This window comes from Camelina sativa, chromosome 3 (genome assembly GCF_000633955.1).
Source record: "Camelina sativa cultivar DH55 chromosome 3, Cs, whole genome shotgun sequence".
In the NCBI taxonomy this organism is placed as follows: domain Eukaryota; kingdom Viridiplantae; phylum Streptophyta; class Magnoliopsida; order Brassicales; family Brassicaceae; genus Camelina; species Camelina sativa.
Window position 1 is genome coordinate 16,550,337 of NC_025687.1, and position 20,971 is coordinate 16,571,307.

Genomic DNA, 20,971 nt, shown 5'->3' on the forward strand with positions numbered 1-20,971 from the left:
TAGGTAAGTTTTATTGCTCTAGAGTAACAACTTTGCTCGTAGATTGTTGTTGATCTGTGAGTGCAGGACTAGTACTGCTGGAGCAACCAACATCATCAGCACTCGCAGAAGCAGGAGAAGAAGAGGTAACAATGTGCTCTTTCCCTTTTGTATTTGTTACTTTTTCTTTTGCCTCCCTTGTAGTCTGCTGGTGACGAGATTGAGTCCAAGATGGGGTGACACCAGGAGAGTAACGAACAAAATGTCTTATTTCCTTACAGTGAGAGCATGTAGGAGGGATCCACAGGTATTCAACAACTATAGTGATGACTTCTCCATTGGCTTGTTCAATTTCAACCGAGGCAGGTAATGGCAGGTTTAGATTTCTTTCCACCTTTAATGAGCTTCAGAGATACTAACTAAATTCCTCGTGAATTCATCCATTTCCTTGGGTTCACCAATTAAGCTTGCCACTAAGCTTATTCCTTTTTGGTGCATTAGATCAAAAGGCATGCCCTTTAAATGTGCCTAGATGGGGATATTATCCAAGTCAGTGCTTGCACCTCCAGTTGAATCCCACTGAGCAACAAGGAACATACATTCCCCAATGTACAACATCTTCTTCTTAATTTTGTTCGAATATATTTGTTAGGTACTCTTACTAACATGGTGTTTTTTCATGATTTAGGTGCACTTCTAACCGTTGACCTCTGCCCCACATGTGACTCAAAACACTATGAACATGCCTATATGTTGGTAGTCGCCCTTTAAACCTACCAATGATGAAGTCTTTATGGATCTGAGCTCTTTCTTCAAAGACGGAATCAGGGATGACAATCCTTGGCTTCCCTTCAGAAGAGTAAGTGATGGGGGCTAGTCGCTGCAGCGATCTATCCGCTCCTTTTTTTAGCTTTTGAGCCAGAGTTGCGGGTTTTTGCTGGAGTGTGGGAGCCGGAGTGTTTGCTCGCGGTAGGAAAGGAGGACAATCTGATTGTCGAACTCGAGGAGGAAGTACAGTTTGCGGTCTGTGCCCGGAGGAGTGACCAATGGAGTTGGAAGAAGAGGGGGAAGAGCATTTGGGACGACAGGGGAAGCAGTCTGTGAAGAAGAAGTTATTGTTTCTAGGGGGATCATCTCCCGAGACCAGCACTGTAGGGGCTCCAGGCGTGTGGCCAGTTTTTGAATTAACTTGTTGAGTTCTTAATTCTGAGTGTAGACTAAGCACTCGACGAGCAACTTTTGGCGGTGTTGTAGTGAAAAAACCGTCAGTTTGAGATACAACTTTCGATGTGGCCACTGTAGCAGAAAAATCAGATCTAGGGTTTAGTTTTAGGGTTTGATGGTAAGTGTTAAGAATAGCTTGAGCCTTACTACCACATGAGTTGACTTATGTTGCACAGGGAGGGCTAGAATCACTCTCTCAGGCTCAATGTAAGCAGTTTGAGGAGAGTGTTGGGAGGGGGGAGAGGGAGGGAGAGATGGGTGAAAGGGGAGGGAAATCAGAGAGGGAGACAGAAGGGTTTAGATTGGGAGGGTCAGGGAGAAAGGGAGGGGGACGATTAAGACTTGCTTCAGCCATAGCTGAATCAGGGTGTTGACCGGAACTTCGATCCGCAAAGAACCAGCAGTTCGCTTTTAACATCGCCTTTTCCAAAAGTGGATTTTAGCTAAAAACCTTGTTGAATATTGTCTAGAAGTTAGTCTTTAATATTTTTTATGTAGACGTTAGAGATAAAAATCAAACAAAATAATTAATTTATTCAACTAGTTTTTAGGTAATTCTTTTGTTTAATTTTTATCTCTAACGTCTACATAAAAAATATTTTTCTTTTTAAAGAAAAGTTTCTTGAAATTTTAATTTTATCCGCAAAACCAACTAAAAATATCACAGAATATTCTAATCCGTTGGTTTTTGTAAGTTTTTAACCTTTATGCATTGTCAATAAGTATTTTCCAACATATTTTTCTTTTTTATAAAATGAGAAACGTTTTTTTTTTCATATAATATTCAAGATATTTTTTTTGTTTAATCTTAAACTGTAAACTATAAAAAGTTATATATTCTTCATTAAATCAAACTAGGTTTTGAACCCACGCTATGCATGGGTTTATTCGATATATTGTGATGAAAATTATATATGATTGATGACGGTAATAAAATATTATCTTATAGAAAATATTAAATTAGTATTATCATTTTCATTGTCAAAATTTGTGGTAATTTTCATTGTTACTTTTACCGTCTGGTTATTCGTTATACTCTTTTTCTTCTTCTTCTTCGTCAACTATTCACATTCTTCCACTGAAAAACTTTTTTTAAGACTACCACACATCTTGTTAACCCATCAAACTCCAAAAACAAAATTATTTCTTTTCTCATAAAATTTGTGAAATTCATGAAGAGCAGCATAGTCAACACATGCATCTAATTATTGATAATTTTATCCATATGCTTATTTGGTTTTAGATCCACACGTTTAGAATCTTCTCCAACAAAAATCCTTATTTGGTTTATAATATTTTTAAAACATAATAAAATATACTAATAATAATTTATTTAATATGAATCATATGATATATAGAAATATGAGTACACTATAAGAACATATTAATTATAAATAAATAATATCAGTTATATTATATCATCAAATAATATCAACTGTATCATATTCTCAAATAACTGTAACCGTATATAACCGTAATTGCTTGAACCGGAACCGTATTTAAACGTAACCGTTTAACCGTTTATTAAACGGTTATAGTTAAGGTTAAACAAAATTTCTAACTATAACCAATGGTTAATAAACCATAACCGTGACAACCATAACCCTGGTCATGCCTATGTATAGCTAATAAAACATGTGTATTTGTCGTCCATCTTTCTTCTTTAAACTCCAAAACTGACTCAAACATTAAATCAATGTCTAGCGATGTCAATCCTTCTTCCTTATACCCAAAAAAAAAAATTAATGAAAGAATATCAACTCATCTATAAAATCATACACAAAAATATGTTTTATAGCTCATAAGAAATAAAAAGCACAAACGTAGATAAATAGGATCATTTATGTTTTACATCAATATTTATAGTATTTTAAATTTTTAAAAGGTTTCGAAATATAAAATTTGAACCTTTTAAAAGTTTCAATATTTATAATATTTTAAACTTTTAAAATTTAAAAATTATAATATTAAAAACTTTTTAAAAGCTAAGAACTTTTAAAAGTTTCAATATTTATAATATTTAAACTTTTTAAAAATTTAAAAATTATAATAGTTTTTTGAAACTTTTTAAAGTTTTAATTTGATAAAATAAAAAACCAGATCAAACCGAATAATGTTTAAACAATAATTTTTGTATTACATGAATATTTATAATATTTTTAACTTTAAAAATGTTTTGAAATATAAAATTTGAACCTTTTAAAAAGTTTCAATATTTATAATATTTTAAACTTTTAAAATTTAAAAATTATAATATTTAAAAACTTTTTAAAAGCTAAGAACATTTAAAAGTTGCAATATTTATATATTTAAACTTTTAAAAATTTTAAAAATTATAATATATTTTTTTGAAACTTTTTAAAGTTTTAATTTGATCAAATAAAAAACCAGATCAAACCGAACAAAACTTTTAAACTTGGACGCTTGATAAATCAAGTTTTCCTGCTCATTCATTGTTGAAAGCATATTAATCTTATTTATACTGGTTCTGAACCATTGTCTAAAAAATTTCTAGCCGATGTGGAATAATGTATATAGTTCTTTTATTTCCATAAATTAAAATTTTTTCATTTTCTAAAAATTCTGGAAAATTTAAAAATGTTAATGAATGACATGTTAGATGCTGATAAGTTGTTTAAAATAATTTTTAATAAATAAAATCTTGAAAATTTTTAAAAAATGTTAATTAGTAAGGTGTCTAATTACTATTGGTGGTTTTAAAGCTTAGGTGGATGCCTTAAACAGCTTATACCTCGTACTTTTTATTAGTATAGATTAATAATACTACAAGTCAATGAGTAATTGAGTAATAGTGGGTCGATAGAAATTTAAATGGGCCTTAAATTTTAAAAATAATCCCAATAAAAATACTCTTGCCCGCTTCGAATCATCTTCTCCGATAGGTACAAAACCGAGTCTCCGTCAAGACAGCCGTCGGCCGTTGTAATGTCTTGGCGACGTCAATTTATGTATAAGAAGATTGGTATGGAACATACTAAGTAGAACACTGCAGATACTTTGAAATCAATACTTTTTTTTTGTTAAGGTTCGTGTTTTCATTTCCTATTTCAGTTTCGTTGAAAATTCCATGAATTGGGAGCATTATTATTAGCCACGCAAAGACATAAATTAAATAAGTTTGAAGAAGACGTGTTCATTTTGGTCTCCAGTCTTAACTATAGTTTTAATTTGTTCTGCAAGAAAACTAAAGCAATAATGTTTTCTACTATAAATTTAATTGATGGATGCTGCTTACTCAATAAAAAAAGTCTATCAAGTTAATTGCAAAAATTGAAAACACTACTTTTTTATTTCTTTTTGGGAATGAGGAATTACAGCTCATTACTTGTCTTGGTGCTAATTTTGATTATAGTTTTGAATCTTGTTCGAGCTAGTAGTGATGAAAGCAAGGTAAAAAAAAATGATCTTCTTCTTTTATCAGACAGCAAAAAAATATATAAAAAAAATAAGAACTATCTTGTTAATGGGGTTATGACCAATTTTTGTGTTGTGATGATAATCAAAATAGGTTCATGTAGTGTATCTTGGTGAAAAGCAACATGATGATCCTGAGTTTGTCACAGAATCTCATCACCAGATGTTGTTGTCACTTCTTGGAAGGTACAAAGCTAGCTACCTACTTGATTAGTAATTTAACTCCATTATATGTCTCAGGCTGTTACCGAAAGGTTTTTATCTTGTGTCACAGTAAAGCGGATGCACATGATTCGATGGTGTACAGTTACCGACATGGCTTTTCAGGCTTTGCTGCCAAGCTTACCGACTCACAAGCCAAGAAACTTGCTGGTACTCTCATACATAGCCTTTGTTGTTTGCCTTCAGTTTCACCATGCCCTTAGGCTTCTTATAGCAATTTTTATGATATGATCTAAAACTTTGAGTTTAATAGTTTCATCGCTGATGCAATCTTGGAAACAGATTCTCCTGAAGTTGTTCATGTCATGGCTGATAGTTTCTATGAACTTGCGACAACTCGGACTTGGGACTACTTAGGTCTTTCTGCTGCTAATCCTATTAACCTCCTAAATGATACAAACATGGGTGACCAAGTTATCATAGGCTTTATTGACACAGGTTAGAGATTCTAGCTTGGTCTTAATTCATGTTTCAGATCATACCTTGTAGAGCACTAAAGACATGCCGTTTTATGTGGTTATAGGAGTGTGGCCAGAGTCTGAATCGTTTAACGACAATGGTGTTGGACCAATACCGAGCCATTGGAAAGGAGGGTGTGAACCAGGAGAAAAGTTCATATCAACAAACTGCAACAGAAAGCTCATAGGAGCCAAGTACTTTATCAACGGGTTTCTAGCTGAAAACAAAGGATTCAACTCCACAGAATCACGTGACTACATTTCCGCTAGAGACTTTATTGGACATGGCACACACACCTCATCTATTGCAGGTGGTTCATTTGTTCCTAACATAAGCTACAAAGGACTTTCTGGTGGAAACTTGAGAGGTGGCGCACCGCGTGCTCGCGTAGCAATATACAAGGCTTGTTGGTATGTGGATCAACTAGGTGCAGTGGCTTGTTCATCTTCAGACATCTTGAAAGCAATGGATGAAGCTATGCACGATGGTGTTAATGTTTTATCACTCTCTCTCGGCGCTCAAATTCCTCTGTATCCTGAAACAGACTTGCGTGATAGGATTGCTACTGGAGCGTTCCATGCAGTAGCAAAAGGCATCATAGTTGTTTGTGCAGGTGGGAACTCTGGCCCAGCGGCTCAGACCGTGTTAAACACGGCTCCATGGATCTTAACCGTGGCTGCAACTACTCTGGATCGGTCCTTTCCCACACCTATTACCCTAGGGAACCGCAAAGTGATACTGGTAAAGCAGAGTAGATGTTTTTTTTTTCCTAAACACAATCCAAATCTTGAAACTGTCTGAGTATGAGTTTTCCAACTGTTAATACAGAGTCAAGCACTGTACACAGGTCAAGAACTCGGCTTCACCAGTTTGGTTTACCCAGAGATTGCAGGGAACACCAATGAGACCTTTAGCGGGTATCATCAAATTACTTGCTTCTTGTTAAGACTTACGTGCAAATGTTCTATATTTTTCTAAATATGTACGTAACATTTTTGCAGTGTCTGTGAGCGCCTTGATCTCAACCCAAACCGTACGATGGCAGGGAAAGTTGTGTTGTGTTTCACAACAAATACACTCTTTAGTGCTGTATCGAGAGCTGCCTCTTATGTAAAAGCAGCCGGTGGTCTTGGCGTGATCGTCGCAAGAAATCCAGGTTACAATCTTACTCCATGTAGAGATGATTTCCCATGTGTAGCCATTGATTACGAGCTAGGGACAGATGTACTTCTCTACATACGCTCCACTAGGTATGGATTAAGTAATACGATCTCAGTTGTTGCACTCCCTCCAAGATACATAGAATTGTAATAAGAAAAGTACACAACTCTGCAGATCACCTGTTGTGAAGATACAACTTTCTAGAACACACGTTGGACAACCTGTGGGGACAAAGGTGGCTACATTCTCATCAAGAGGACCTAACTCGATCTCCCCAGCGATCCTCAAAGTATGTTTTGAACCTTATTCTTTGATTTTTTTCTTCCTATGATGTTTTGAGTCACAACAAAATCTACTTTTTTCGCAATTTAGCCAGACATAGGGGCACCAGGAGTGAGCATATTAGCTGCTACATCACCTGACTCCAATTCTAGTGTTGGTGGATTTGATATTCTTGCGGGAACATCAATGGCTGCTCCAGTTATTGCAGGAGTTGTTGCACTTCTTAAAGCTTTGCATCCTAATTGGTCTCCTGCTGCCTTTAGATCAGCTATTGTCACTACAGGTTTCGTATTTTACTTCAATTACTTACGCAAAACCCTTGAAATTTTTTTACACTCTGATCTCAATATTTGTGGTCATTACTTTTGCAGCTTGGAGAACAGATCCATTTGGAGAGCAAATTTTTGCAGAAGGATCATCTCGAAAAGTTGCTGATCCATTTGATTACGGTGGAGGAATTGTGAACCCTGAGAAAGCTTCAGACCCTGGTCTCATCTATGACATGGGAACACAAGACTACATTCTCTACTTATGTTCTGCTGGTTACAACGACTCAGCTATATCTCAGCTTGTTGGTAAAGTAACAGTCTGCTCAAACCTTAAACCTTCCGTTCTTGATGTCAACTTGCCTTCAATCACCATCCCAAACCTTAAAGACGAGGTCACTCTCACCAGAACCGTCACTAACGTTGGACTAGCGGACTCGGTCTACAAAGTCGTGGTAGAGCCTCCGCTTGGGATTCGGGTGGCTGTGACACCAGAGACACTAGTGTTTAACTCCAAAACAAATAGTGTCCCCTTCACAGTTCGTGTCTCGACCACACACAAAATCAACACTGGATTCTTCTTTGGAAGCTTGATGTGGACAGATTCTATTCATAATGTAACTATTCCCGTGTCTGTGAGAACGCAGCTTCTGCAAAACTATTACGATGAGAACTAAAATGATTCTTATTAACGTGAATACATTGTTTTAAGCAATCATCTTCTTTCTTGTGCATGTGTTAATAAATTTAAGAAGAAGACGCGAGACAGTGGATTTGTCTTTTGCTTTCATTTAACATTTTTCCTGAATAATGAAAGTACTCACGCACATGCTTTATGTGTCGTTCATCTCTCTAAAATAATCTCTTTTTAAGGTCTGTTCATCTCTCTGATATCATACAATGTTATCTTGGCCACACAAAGAAAACAGAACATTCTTGGCCACACAAACAAAAAAAAAATAGATTGACCAAGACATTTCCACTTTCTTGAATTTTCTTCTTAATCTCGACAAGTTGTAATTTTAAACGCACAAAAAACTAAAGCATGTTTCTATATAAAATGCTGGTGCTTCCTCAAATTTTTCTAAGTAGATTGAGAAAAATAAAACTCTACTGTTTACTGGAATGAGTAACTACGTACCATTCATTCTCTTGGTGCTAAGTCTGATAATAGTTCTGAATGCCGCACTAGCTGGTGCTGAGAGCAAGGTAAGTTTGATTTTTTCTTTTTTTTTTACCAAATAGCAAAAAAAAAAAGAGAAACTAGTGTAACAGGTTATGACCAAGATTTTGGTTGTGTTGTGATCATAATAAAATAGGTTCATATAGTGTATCTTGGTGAGAAGCAGCACCATGATCCTGAGTTTGTCACAAAATCTCATCACCAGATGTTGTCGTCACTTCTTGGAAGGTACAGAGTGATGAATGATCAATTCTTAAATTCTTGTGGGTCGCATTATGTCTCAAGCTTTTTTTGACCAAGACTTTTATTTTGTGTCACAGTAAAAAAGATGCACATGACTCAATGGTGTATAGTTACCGACATGGCTTTTCAGGCTTTGCTGCTAAACTCACCAAGTCACAAGCCAAAAAAATCGCTGGTAGTACTCGCAGTTGTCTTAAGTCACACACCTTTATTTGCTTCTTAGCATTCAAACAAAACTAAGACTAAATGTCTTCATTGCTGATGCACATTATTCTGGAAAACAGATTTGCCTGAAGTTGTTCATGTCATACTGGATGTTTTTTATAAACTCGCGACAACACGAACATGGGACTACTTAGGCCTTTCTGCTGCCAATCCAAAGAATCTCTTAAATGATACAAACATGGGTGACCAGGTTATCATTGGTGTTATTGACACAGGTATAAATAGATTTAGTCACATTGTAGATTTTATTGTTGTTTATGTTTCTTTTGATTTCTTTATTTAAAGCAACTCATTGACTTGTTGGTTTTGTGTGGTTTGTAGGGGTGTGGCCAGAGTCTGAATCATTTAATGACAATGGGGTTGGACCAATACCAAGGAAATGGAAAGGAGGATGTGAATTAGGAGAAAACTTCAGATCAACAAATTGCAACAGAAAGCTCATAGGAGCCAAGTACTTTATGAAAGGGTTTCTTGCTCAAAACAAAGGGTTCAATTCTGCAAAATCCCCTGATTACATTTCTGCTAGAGACTTTGACGGTCATAGAACGCACGTTGCCTCCATTGCGGGTGGCTCATTTGTTCCCAACGTAAGTTACAAAGGTCAGGTGGTGCACCACGCGCTCGCGTAGCAATGTACAAGGCTTGTTGGTATCTGGAAGAGGTAGATAGAGTGACTTGTTTAAATTCTGACATCATGAAAGCAATTGACGAAGCTATGCATGACAGTGTTGATGTTTTGTCAATCTCTCTTGTTGGTCAAGTCCCTCTACTTCCTGAAACTGACATGCTTAATGAGTTTGCTACTGGATTATTTCATGCTGTTGCAAAAGGCATTGTAGTTGTTTGTGCAGGTGGTAACAATGGTCCAGAAGCTCAGACCGTGGTAAACATAGCTCCTTGGATCTTAACAGTGGCTGCAACCACTCTAGATCGGTCCTTTCCCACACCTATTACACTTGGGAACAATAAAGTGATATTGGTAAAGCAGAGTCAAATGTTCTACAAACATTTTTGTTTCCGTTGTTATCACCTATTCCCCCTTGGAACTCTCTGATTATGTGTATTTCCAATCTTACTTCAGGGTCAAGCAACCTACACAGGTCCGGAACTTGGCGTAACTAGTTTGGTTTATCCAGCGGATGCAGGGAACAGCAGCGGGTAAGTAACGAGAACTTGACTTCTTGCTATGACATTTGTTTAGTTTTCACTGAATCTGTAACACCTGGTCTCATATATGACATGGGTTCAGAAGACTACAAACTCTACTTGTGCTCAGACGGTTACAACGACTCATCTATCTCTCAGCTTGTTGGTGAAGTAACAGTCTGTTCAAACCCCAAACCTTCTGTTCTTGATGTCAACTTACCTTCAATCACCATCCCAAATCTCAAAGACGAAGTCACTCTCACTAGAACCGTCACTAATGTTGGACCAGTCGACTCGGTCTATAAAGTCGTGGTCGAGCCTCCGCTTGGGGTGATAGTAGTTGTGACGCCGGAGACACTAGTGTTTAACTCCAAATTTAAAAGTGTCTCCTTCACGGTTAGAGTCTCGACCACACACAAAATCAACACTGGGTATTACTTTGGTAGTTTGACTTGGACTGACTCTGTACATAATGTGGTAATCCCTGTATCTGTCAGAACTCAGATCCTGCAAAACTACTATGATGAGAATTGATGATTCTTAGAATTTTATGTGTTTGTACGAATAAAGAGTTACTAATCAAAATTTATCTGAGGACATTATATTTCCTCTATGGCCCTATCTTCTTCCGCAAGAATCTTAGAAGAAGCTTTTAGTAGAAATGGTAAGAATATATCGTTTTATTAATCAATCATGAACACAATGATACACTAAATAAGAAATAAAAACAAGTTAAAAAATGCAGAATCTGAAGTTCTTATAATCACACAAAGATCTAATCAGTTCTCGTCGTAATAACGCTGCAAGATCTGAGTTCTCACAGACAAAGGAATAACCACATTATGAACAGAATCAGTCCAAGTCAAGCTCCCAAAATAGTATCCAGTGTTTACTCTATGGTTCGTTACCACGCGGACCTTGAACGAGAGCTTCCTGGTCTTAGCATTGAACACTAATGCGCTTGGTGTCACGTTCACGTTAACACCCATTGGAGCCTCAATCACAGCCTTATAAACCGATCCTACTGGTCCAACATTGGTAACGGTTCTAGTGATAGTAACTTCTTTTGCAAGGTTTGGGATAGTGATTGAAGGCAAGTTAAGATCAAGAACAGAAGGTTTGGGGTTTCCACAAACCGTCTTCTTGCGGACGAGTCTAGTAATGGATGAATCCGTGTAACCAACAGAGCACAAGTAGAGAACATAGTCGTTAACTCCCATATCGTAAACAAGACCAGGTTTTGCGGCTTTCTCTGAGTTCACAACGCCTCCTCCATAGTCAAATGGATCAGCTAATTTACGGTTTGACCCGTCTGCGAAAATGGGTTCACCTGATGGATCTGTTCTCCAAGCTGTAGTAACAATAGCGGATCTGATGGCAGCTGGAGACCAATGAGGGTGCAAAGACTTGAGGAGTGCTACAATTCCTGCAACAACAGGAGTCGACATTGATGTTCCTGATTTCATTGAAAATCCTCTGTCGTAGAATGTATCGTTTGGAGAAGTAGCTGCGAGTATATTCACTCCAGGTGCTGCAATATCAGGCTGTATAAAAAAAAAACAAAAGAAACTAGATGAAACTTCAGTCCAAAGTAACTACATGAAACTTGTAAATTTTAGGGTTTAAAGTTTTAAGACTTATAAAAAACAGAGAATTTAGTTGCTAATCTTGGATCATACCTTGAGAATTGCAGGAGAGATCGAACTAGGTCCTCTCGATGAGAAAGTCGCGACCTTTGTAGCAACGGGGAGTCCAACCAATGTTCTTGTAGGTTGAATCTTAGCGACTGGTGATCTAAAACAACCAACCATTTGATATACATAGTCAATATCTAGGTATTGGTTACAAGTAGATGTAAATATGTAAGGGTCTGTAATATATATATACCTAGTGGAACGTATGTAGAAGAGTATATCAGTTCCTAGTTCGTAATCAACAGCGAGACAGGGGAAACCGTCGCATGGATTAAGCTGATAGCCTGGATTTCTTGCAACTATAACGCCGTAGCCATCAAGGTTGAATACATCTGATGCAGCCTGGATCAGGGTACCATAATCTGTCGATTTCGTGAAACACAAGACAATCTTTTCTTTTATTATACGAGCTGGGTTTTTAGCAAGATCTTCACAGACTCTGCAAGTTTTTTTTAAAAGGTTTGGTCTTAGTAAGAGAAAATGATTGAGATGACAGACTAGAAAAAAAAAAAAAGATTAGAGAGTTTGAAAATTACCCTGAAAATGTCTCGTTGCTTGCTCCTGGACCTTCAGGGTAAACTAAACCGGTGAAATCCATGTCTGGACCTTGATACAATGCTTGACCCTAAAATTTGAATTGTTAAAAACAGAGTTTTGTGCAAGAAGTGATTTTTTTTCCTATGTTTTGTTTTTTTTTGAACTTACCACAATCGTAATGTTGTTGCCAAGTGTGATTAGTGTGGGAAAAGACCGATCTTGAGTGGTTGCAGCGACGGTAATGATCCAAGGAGCCGTGTTGGTAACGGTTTGAGAAGCAGGACCGGCGTTACCACCTGAACATACAACGGGGATTCCCTTGGCAACCGCATGAAACGCTCCAACCGCCATAGCGTCCTGAGCGTCCACTTCCGGAAACAGAGGAATTGGGAACGACGTCGAGATTGACAAAACGTCTACACCGTCGTGAATCGCTTCGTCTATTGCTTTCAACATATCTGCAGCTGAACAAGTCGCTGTTCCTATAGAGGCTAAGTGCCAACAAGCCTTGTACATTGCTATGCGTGCCCGTGGAGCACCACCTCTAGCGGTTCCTCTACCGAGAGCTAAGTAGCTCGCGTCTGGCACAAATGAGCCAGCAGCGGTTGCAGCCACGTGTGTCCCGTGACCATTGAANTTAAAAGGTTTGGTCTTAGTAAGAGAAAATGATTGAGATGACAGACTAGAAAAAAAAAAAAAGATTAGAGAGTTTGAAAATTACCCTGAAAATGTCTCGTTGCTTGCTCCTGGACCTTCAGGGTAAACCAAACCGGTGAAATCCATGTCTGGACCTTGATACAATGCTTGACCCTAAAATTTGAATTGTTAAAAACAGAGTTTTGTGCAAGAAGTGATTTTTTTTCCTATGTTTTGTTTTTTTTTGAACTTACCACAATCGTAATGTTGTTGCCAAGTGTGATTAGTGTGGGAAAAGACCGATCTTGAGTGGTTGCAGCGACGGTAATGATCCAAGGAGCCGTGTTGGTAACGGTTTGAGAAGCAGGACCGGCGTTACCACCTGAACATACAACGGGGATTCCCTTGGCAACCGCATGAAACGCTCCAACCGCCATAGCGTCCTGAGCGTCCACTTCCGGAAACAGAGGAATTGGGAACGACGTCGAGATTGACAAAACGTCTACACCGTCGTGAATCGCTTCGTCTATTGCTTTCAACATATCTGCAGCTGAACAAGTCGCTGTTCCTATAGAGGCTAAGTGCCAACAAGCCTTGTACATTGCTATGCGTGCCCGTGGAGCACCACCTCTAGCGGTTCCTCTACCGAGAGCTAAGTAGCTCGCGTCTGGCACAAATGAGCCAGCAGCGGTTGCAGCCACGTGTGTCCCGTGACCATTGAAGTCTCTAGGAGATATGTATTCTGGATTCTCTGTAGTGTTCCAGTTGCTTTCGTCGGCGCCATTGATTAAGCCACTGATGAAGTATTTGGCGCCAATTAGTTTTCTGTTACAAACGGTTGAGCCGTTGAAGCTCTGTTTTGAGTCACAACTTCCTTTCCAACGTTTTGGTATTGGTCCAAGACCTTTGTCACTAAATGATTCAGACTCTGGCCATATCCCTGATATAAATATAAAACCAACCCCGGTTTAATTAAATGTGAAACTTTATAAGAATTCGGTTTAAGAGGCAAGAGTTGAGTTTATACCGGAGTCAACGACGCCGATGATGACTTTGTCTCCCATGTTAGTTTGGTTTAGAAGATTCTTTGGATGTCTTGAAGTATGTTTCAAGTAATCCCAAGTCCTAGTTGTTTGCAGTTCGTAGAATCTTTCGCGTATGACATGAATAACTTCAGGTAACTCTGTTTATATCACAAAATATAAAGATGTGCATTTAGCCATGGCTAAAAAGGTAAAAATAAAACAAGAACTCCTAATCAAAATATCAATCTTTGTGTGATTATAAGTACCTGAGAGTTGAATCACTTGGGAATCGGTTAGTTTGGCTGCGAAAGCGGAAAAACCATGGCGATAACTATACACCATTGAATCATGTGCAGCTTCTTTGCTGTGATATGTGATGTGGCATTAACAAAAATGAGTATAACAACCAGTGTGGATATGGTTTGGTCAAAGTTGATAATACAGGTTTTTTAAGTAGTTATTACCTTCCGAGGATTGACCAAAGCATCTGATGATGAGACTCGGTGACTGAGTCAGGATGATCGTGCTGCCTTTCACCAAGATACACTATGTGAACCTATTGAATCATCAAAGAAAGCATACTAATCTTAGCTTCTTGCAAGAACTAAAACTCGTATAATTAAGTAGACCAAAAGGGAAAAAAAAATTGAGTAGATCTGGGAGCAGAAAAACATATATGGGGTACCTTAGTTTCGGCAGCAATGTTGAGAGCAAGCATTAGACATATTGCCACAATGATCGATGTTTTCGTCATTTTTTTATTCTATTAGAGAGATGAAATGTAATGTAGTTTATTTGAAGAGACTCATGTACGTGTGGAAGAAGAAGGGTTTATATATACACGAAGGTTGAGTTCTTTTAGGCTCACATTGTTTGAACTTTGAATTATTTTGGAACATAATAATGGGTTGCTCTGATTATGACACCTTGTATGTTTTTTAATAAAGCTTTTTTGTCATTAAAAATGATTGTTAGTTTATGTGACAATGCAGCCATGACCTAACCACATAAGAAGGTCCCTATATTTCCAATCTCATGAGTCAAGAACCATTCAGTTGACCTCTTCTATGTAAAAATAAAGTCTTTTTCATCTCCTTTTGATTGTTAGAAATTATTTATATATCTACGGCGCATTACACGGAGAAACAAAGCCGCCTTGGTTTTTTATCTTATTATATAGAATTTTGATTGGTTCAATTTTGAAATGCAATGGTCACTGGAAAGTGGAAATGAATATTTATTCTTGGTCAAACCAAAAAAAGAAGGATAACAACACGAGGTCTAATTCACACGCTATGGACGATGGTTCTATGAATGCGATACTTGTTTTTTTTGTATAATCCCAATATGAATGTGATAGTTTCAACTGATTATGACTCCGGTAAATAATAACTTAATAGGTCGGCGATATATTAAAGATGGTTTATATATGAATGGGACATTTGTTCTTCTATATAATCGCAGTACGAATGTGATACTTCGATTGATACTAAATGGAATCGACCCAAGGTTCTTGATTATCCACTCTATAAAGGCTCAAGAAAATTTGTTGTTTGATTACGTCCTCCCTCTCTCACTATATATATGGAAAGATTATGCAATGAAATTTGTTGTCTGCGTTATTTTTATGAGTTTACTCAGCAGTCTTTTAATCTGGTTCACGAAACCTATTTCACCAATCACCACCATCTTGTGGGTTTAATTTGTTATTTTTTCTGGTTGTAAAACACATGCGATGATGACAATGAAACAATATATTCTGATAGTGGAATTCACTTTTATGACAAAGCTGAGAATGTTATTCCAAAACTGTGTCCCACAGATCTTAATTAGTTGTATGATCAAGATCTAGCAGTGCTATATTTACGTGATTGAGGTAATTTATTATTATTTGGAAGGTCCCAAAGTGAATATTATAATAACGAAAGAAGTGGTTAAAACCTATGGACAGAGTTGTTAAATAAGTAATGTTTTATTTTTCTTGGGTGAATGGGGTACTATATATATCTCATAGTGGAAACTGTTTGGATTCTAATGACATTTTTACTGCTTCTGACTATTGCTTGGTAGTTGAATTAAAGTATTTTGTCTTAATTATTCAAAGTATATTGGGTTTGATTGGTGAGTTTTCGAAAAATTGTGAAGAAAAAAAAGTAATAATTAGAAGAATTGAGAATACTAGAAAGATGATTTTTTCTTTTTTTTTTCTTTGAATGCTCGTTAATGTGAATAATATATTGAACGTACTTAAGAAGAATTGATACAAATAATTAGCTAAATAAACACAAAAATTATCTAACTTTGTCTGATAAAAAAAAAAGGTGAGTGCGTGAGATCTACTCGCGGCTCTCTCCTCTCTCCTCTTTCCTCTTTTCTTTTCTTCTGATCACGATTCCGTATACCGAGTGAAGGGTTCCTCCGGCGATTCCGGCGTTGAAGAGGAACTACTGGTCCATGGCGCTTCATCTGCAGTCTATTGCACCTACTGGCGAGGTCACCAGATCGAAATCAAGGGAGTTTGTGGCGAGAAAAAGCTTCCGCAGGACGCTTTCGGTAAGAGCTCTACCGACGGCTTGGCTACGCGGTTACAAGAAGGAAGTTCTCGGGGAGGAATGAGAAAGATACGGCGGTTAGATCTCAACGGCTAGAGACGCAGGAGGTTTTGTCACGGCTGGTGGTTTGACGGGGAAGGTCTACCGCCGGAAAGGCAAGGCTAAGCCACCGTCGATGGCTTTTCAGATCTACTCCCTACTGCTCTATCTCTATCAGACTGAACTATAGCTTCTGGATTGCTAGATCGGTTTTTTCTTCCTTCTCCTCACAACTCTACGGTGGCGGGATGGTGATGGTCATGTGTCACCTTCTCTGTTTGACTCCCGTCTTCCTGGCTCGTCGATGGTCCTGGTCCGGCGAGTATCCGCAACTTCGTGGGAAGGTGGCTGCGATCGGGTTCTCTAGTTGTAGATTAGGGTTTCTGGTTTATTTCGGTTAGCTACTGGTTTAAATTGGTTTATACTCGGGTCAATTTTAGTTTTGGTTATCTGGTTTGGTTTGGTGTAATTGGACTGGGCCTTAAGGGGATAATTGTATGGGCCTATTCCGGAAATAGCCCATTGGGCATATCTTATTATATAAAGCTTGATGACAAAATTACTCATTAAGAAGATCTTGACACGTGTCAATTATATCATTCAGATGATGACACATGTCAATTCATTATTAAAATTTTTAAAAATAAAAATGTAAAAATTCTAAACCTAATCTAAAAAAGTTTTATATTAAAGTAAATAGATAAAATAAAACCTAATTTTATTTAAAATCTAATTATAAGATAAAAATATATATATATATATATACCATAAAATACAAAATTATATTATTTTTTACTTACTTTAATTTTTTGGTTGATGACAAAATTACTCATTAAAAAGATCTTGACACATGTTAATTATATCATTCAGATGTTGACACATGTCAATTCATTATTAAAATTTTAAAAAATAAAAATGTAAAAATTCTAAACCTAATCTAAAAAAGTTTTATATAAAAGTAAATAGATAAAATAAAACCTAATTTTATTTAAAATCTAATTATAAGATAAATATATATCTATATACCATAAAATTCAAGATTATATTATTTTTTACTTACTTTAATTTTTAGTTGCTATATTACAAGAAAAATATTACTTTTTATATAAGATAAAAAAAATGATTTTTATATACCATAAAATTCAAAATTATAATATTTTTTACTTACTTTAATTTTTAGTTGCTATATTACAAGAAAAATATTACTTTTTATATAAGATAAAAAAATGATTGTGAAAATTATATAATTAATTATTGGTTCTAAAAAACGTAAATACTCACCTTTACACAAAGAAAAAGATTCTTGAAGTAAAAAAAAAAAATAGATCGTCTCATATTTTTTTCACCAATCAAATAATTCATTCAAAAGACTGCTATTGTAATATATATGATAGGAGTATGTAAGATTAACTTATGCGCTTTTATAACTATAAAAATGTTAAAGTGAAGAGACATATAAAGTTATTTAATGTGTTCATAAAGACAATTTGTTGGTAGTAGTTAAGACTAAAGAACATATTTTAACAGTAAAATATATTTGTGTGTACAAATAAACTTTTAGTAGTAATATAGATAGTAGATTTGTAAATGGATATACATTAGTGTATTACAGTAAAAAAAAACAATTATTTTCTATAACAAAAAGCTTATCTTTTTACTTTTATACTTTGTTTTTACTTACGAAAAGAATTAAATATATATTCATTGTTAAATTAAATTAAATTTTAATATTTTTGAACTCATCTACAACTATTTTCTTTAACTAAAAGTGTATCTATTTTTTTCCCAACCAAACAATAAAGTAAAAGAAATTTCCTCGGTTAGTTTCCCAAGCCAGAAGAAAGAGGTTTACAAAAGAAACTTCAGAGATAAGAGAATGCGAAGCATGGGAAAGACAATCCGCTTTCCAATTTGTCGCATTCGGGATCCAAGAGATGGAGAACTGTGAAAAAACTCCAGTGAGTTAAACTCATCGAGTAAGTTGAAGAAGGATGACCAATATTCAGGGGAATGCACCATAGTGAGTAAATCAGCACGTATCCGCTCATGGCCCACAATGACGTTTCTAACTCTGAATGCAGAGGGGATGGGCTCCGTCTTAGACACTTGGCCCCCAACAACAAGGTTCGCTCCTCACCAACGCAACACCACGAACCCAATCATGAATGCTCATTGGTTGCTTTCCAAAAACCATCAATTTGACAACAAGGTGAAGAAACCTGGACATTCAAGGATGGAGATGGAGGTGATATGACCGTCGTAAAAGATAGCGCCTCTTCCCAGACTAACTTATCGACCAAAGCCTAAGCAATTATATCATTCGTCTCGATCTCTAAACCTTAATTTTCTTTAATGGCCTTCCAGATTGTCCATAAAAATCATGGTAATTGAAGAAGTTGATTAGGATCACCCTATTGAGAGACATCCCTCCAGAAAACAAAATTCAAATTTGAGTACACCGACTCATATGGAAAACCCTCTGATGAGATCAGAGTTAGAGATAAATCCTAAACTTCCCACGAGTGAGGCCATTCAAAAAAAATGTGATTAATAGTCTCAATTGTAGTCACAAATTTTAAACAAGATATTTACATTGGACACCTCGGTGTATCTATTTATTTACTTTTATAGATAGTTTTTACTTACTAAAAATAGTTATTTTATATTCTTTGTTAAATTTTATTTTATTTTGAAATATCTAAACTCGGACATCGGGCGGGTCCTAATCTAGTATGTTTATAAATTGAATGCCTTTTAACAAAAAAATAATAAAAAATAAACACAAATTAATTATATAAAAATTATTTTATTTGGGGATGGAGCACAAATATAAAAAGATCAAAAATATGTGGGTTGAAGTTTTTAAATTTTGATGTTTTTTATTGTAAGTCAATGTACTGGATCTTAGGCCTTGTTTGTTAAAGTCCATTAGGCCCATAAAGCAAGAACTCAAAAGTGGATAGGATTTTTTTTCCCCGGAGACGGACTATCCTGTGAACTCTCGCCTTCAGCTTTCACTCACCTTCCTCCTTCCTTCACAGTGAGAATCAATGGCGTCTTCTACTCTATCAACCCTTTGCAGCTCAACTTCGTCTTCTCTACATCCCAACTCTAAGCTCTCACATTCTCTTTCAGCTAAATTATCTTCTAAAGCAAATGTTTCGGTTCAGTTTCTGGGAAAGAAACAATCTCCACTTCTCTCTTCATCCCCGAGGTTTCTCACTGTTATCGCCATGGCTCCACCTAAACCCGGAGGCAAAGCTAAAAAAGGTTCAATCTTTTGACTACCCATCTCCTTAAAACCTATAAATTCTCTTAATTTATGACTTAACTGGGGTTGTTGTGTTGGGAATTTTTGCAGTTGTGGGGGTTATTAAACTGGCTTTAGAGGCTGGGAAGGCAACTCCGGCGCCACCGGTTGGTCCAGCGCTTGGTTCGAAGGGAGTCAACATTATGGCTTTTTGCAAGGATTACAATGCAAGAACCGCTGATAAAGCTGGTTATATCATTCCTGTCGAAATCACTGTCTTCGATGTGAGTTTATACTCTTTTACTATAATCTTGGTTTTAAGGTTTGATTAAGCTAGAGAAGAGTAGCATTGTGGTAATTTGTCATCAAAACTGGGTTTTCAAGTGTTGTAACTTGTGATTAAGTGGCTTTAGAATGGTGATGTGTCTCTGATTTATTAGCTCTATGAGATCGTTTCATGGAGTTTATATGTATGGTTGCAGGATAAGAGCTTCACGTTTATCCTCAAAACCCCACCTGCTTCGGTTTTGTTGCTTAAGGCTGCAGGTATTCTTTTAATGTGTGTTGTGACCAAATGGATTGTGCATTTGGTTTGCCTCTGTAGAAATGATTATATGGCATGTGTTGAATATTATCTTGCGTTTTGCAAAGCTTAATAGCTTGAGTTTTTTTTAAGATTACATTACTTCTGCTCCTTTGTCAACTATAGAGATTCTAATTTATAGCATGGTACAAGAACAAAATCATTCATACTTGTGATGTTGTCCTCTCAATATAGAATCAATTTTAACTTGAGGTGTGCTTGCAACACTATTTCAATTTTTGTTTCGAGTTTCATCAGATCATTACTTGAGCTTCTACTCAAAGATATAATTATTTGAAAGATTATCATGTTTGTGATGTAGGTTTCTGAATATATCATGTATGAGATGTGACATCTTTAGTCTATTTATTTGGTGTCTCTTACTGGGAGTTTTGTGATGTTTGACATTTGTTGAGTTGTGGAAATAGGTGTTGAGAAGGGATCAAAAGATCCACAGCAAGATAAAGTTGGGGTGATCACAATCGATCAGCTACGCACAATTGCAGCAGAGAAGCTGCCTGACCTGAACTGCACGACCATTGAATCCGCTATGAGAATCATTGCAGGAACTGCAGCTAACATGGGGATAGACATTGACCCTCCGGTTCTTGAACCCAAAAAGAAAGCAGTTTTGTTGTGAAATCCTGCATGGTAGTTTTATACTTGATAATGCCTCAATCCTTTCAAAATGTAATTTCCAACATGATGCTTAAGAGACTTCGATATAATGATTATTTTGCTTAAATCAGTGTCTTTGTACAACATGTGTAATGTATGTGGTGTATTTGTTATAAAAAAATGAAATTAGCAGGTGCAACATTTGAAAAGCA

General features: G+C 36.4%; 3 protein-coding genes and 1 pseudogene across 4 annotated transcripts; 3 read left to right on the forward strand and 1 right to left on the reverse strand.

Annotated features, from left to right (window-relative positions):
• Positions 4,408-7,818, forward strand: LOC104777314 (subtilisin-like protease SBT3.5). The gene is made up of 10 exons (XM_019243804.1): positions 4,408-4,614; positions 4,733-4,824; positions 4,913-5,010; positions 5,143-5,298; positions 5,384-6,060; positions 6,148-6,236; positions 6,321-6,569; positions 6,655-6,769; positions 6,853-7,045; positions 7,134-7,818. The coding sequence occupies exons 1-10, from the start codon at positions 4,528-4,530 to the stop codon at positions 7,703-7,705; spliced, it is 2,328 nt and encodes a 775-aa protein (XP_019099349.1). The 5' UTR covers positions 4,408-4,527; the 3' UTR covers positions 7,706-7,818.
• Positions 7,959-10,092, forward strand: LOC109132274 (annotated as a pseudogene).
• On the reverse strand, positions 10,488-14,562 carry LOC104777315 (subtilisin-like protease SBT3.2). 2 transcript variants are annotated; one of them, XM_010501543.2, is made up of 9 exons: positions 14,403-14,562; positions 14,182-14,273; positions 13,984-14,081; positions 13,720-13,875; positions 12,947-13,632; positions 12,778-12,866; positions 11,713-11,958; positions 11,505-11,619; positions 10,488-11,369 (listed from the first exon to the last, which is right to left on the reverse strand). In XM_010501543.2, exons 1-9 carry the CDS (start codon positions 14,469-14,471, stop codon positions 10,605-10,607), a joined length of 2,316 nt encoding a protein of 771 aa, XP_010499845.1. In that variant the 5' UTR covers positions 14,472-14,562; the 3' UTR covers positions 10,488-10,604. The 2 variants fall into 2 exon arrangements, with proteins under 2 accessions (XP_010499845.1, XP_019099350.1); XM_019243805.1 differs by lacking the exons at positions 12,778-12,866; positions 12,947-13,632; positions 13,720-13,875; ... (1 more) ...; positions 14,182-14,273; positions 14,403-14,562 and adding exons at positions 12,056-12,144; positions 12,225-12,684.
• LOC104777316 (50S ribosomal protein L11, chloroplastic) lies at positions 19,271-20,971 on the forward strand. The gene is made up of 4 exons (XM_010501544.2): positions 19,271-19,578; positions 19,670-19,842; positions 20,041-20,104; positions 20,570-20,971. The coding sequence occupies exons 1-4, from the start codon at positions 19,359-19,361 to the stop codon at positions 20,779-20,781; spliced, it is 669 nt and encodes a 222-aa protein (XP_010499846.1). The 5' UTR covers positions 19,271-19,358; the 3' UTR covers positions 20,782-20,971.

Bases quoted from the DNA above. Each gene is read 5' to 3' on its own strand.
- LOC104777314 (XM_019243804.1), top strand. From the start codon at position 4,528: ATGAGGAATTACAGCTCATTACTTGTCTTGGTGCTAATTTTGATTATA. The intron at 6,061-6,147 runs GTAAAGCAGAGT...CTGTTAATACAG, and splicing joins GGAACCGCAAAGTGATACTG to AGTCAAGCACTGTACACAGG. The intron at 7,046-7,133 runs GTTTCGTATTTT...TTACTTTTGCAG, and splicing joins ATCAGCTATTGTCACTACAG to CTTGGAGAACAGATCCATTT.
- LOC104777315 (XM_010501543.2), bottom strand. From the start codon at position 14,471: ATGACGAAAACATCGATCATTGTGGCAATATGTCTAATGCTTGCTCTC. The intron at 14,274-14,402 runs GTACCCCATATA...ATGATTCAATAG, and splicing joins ACATTGCTGCCGAAACTAAG to GTTCACATAGTGTATCTTGG. The intron at 14,082-14,181 runs GTAATAACTACT...CACATATCACAG, and splicing joins CTTTGGTCAATCCTCGGAAG to CAAAGAAGCTGCACATGATT.
- LOC104777316 (XM_010501544.2), top strand. From the start codon at position 19,359: ATGGCGTCTTCTACTCTATCAACCCTTTGCAGCTCAACTTCGTCTTCT. The intron at 19,579-19,669 runs GTTCAATCTTTT...GAATTTTTGCAG, and splicing joins CGGAGGCAAAGCTAAAAAAG to TTGTGGGGGTTATTAAACTG. The intron at 20,105-20,569 runs GTATTCTTTTAA...TTGTGGAAATAG, and splicing joins TTTGTTGCTTAAGGCTGCAG to GTGTTGAGAAGGGATCAAAA.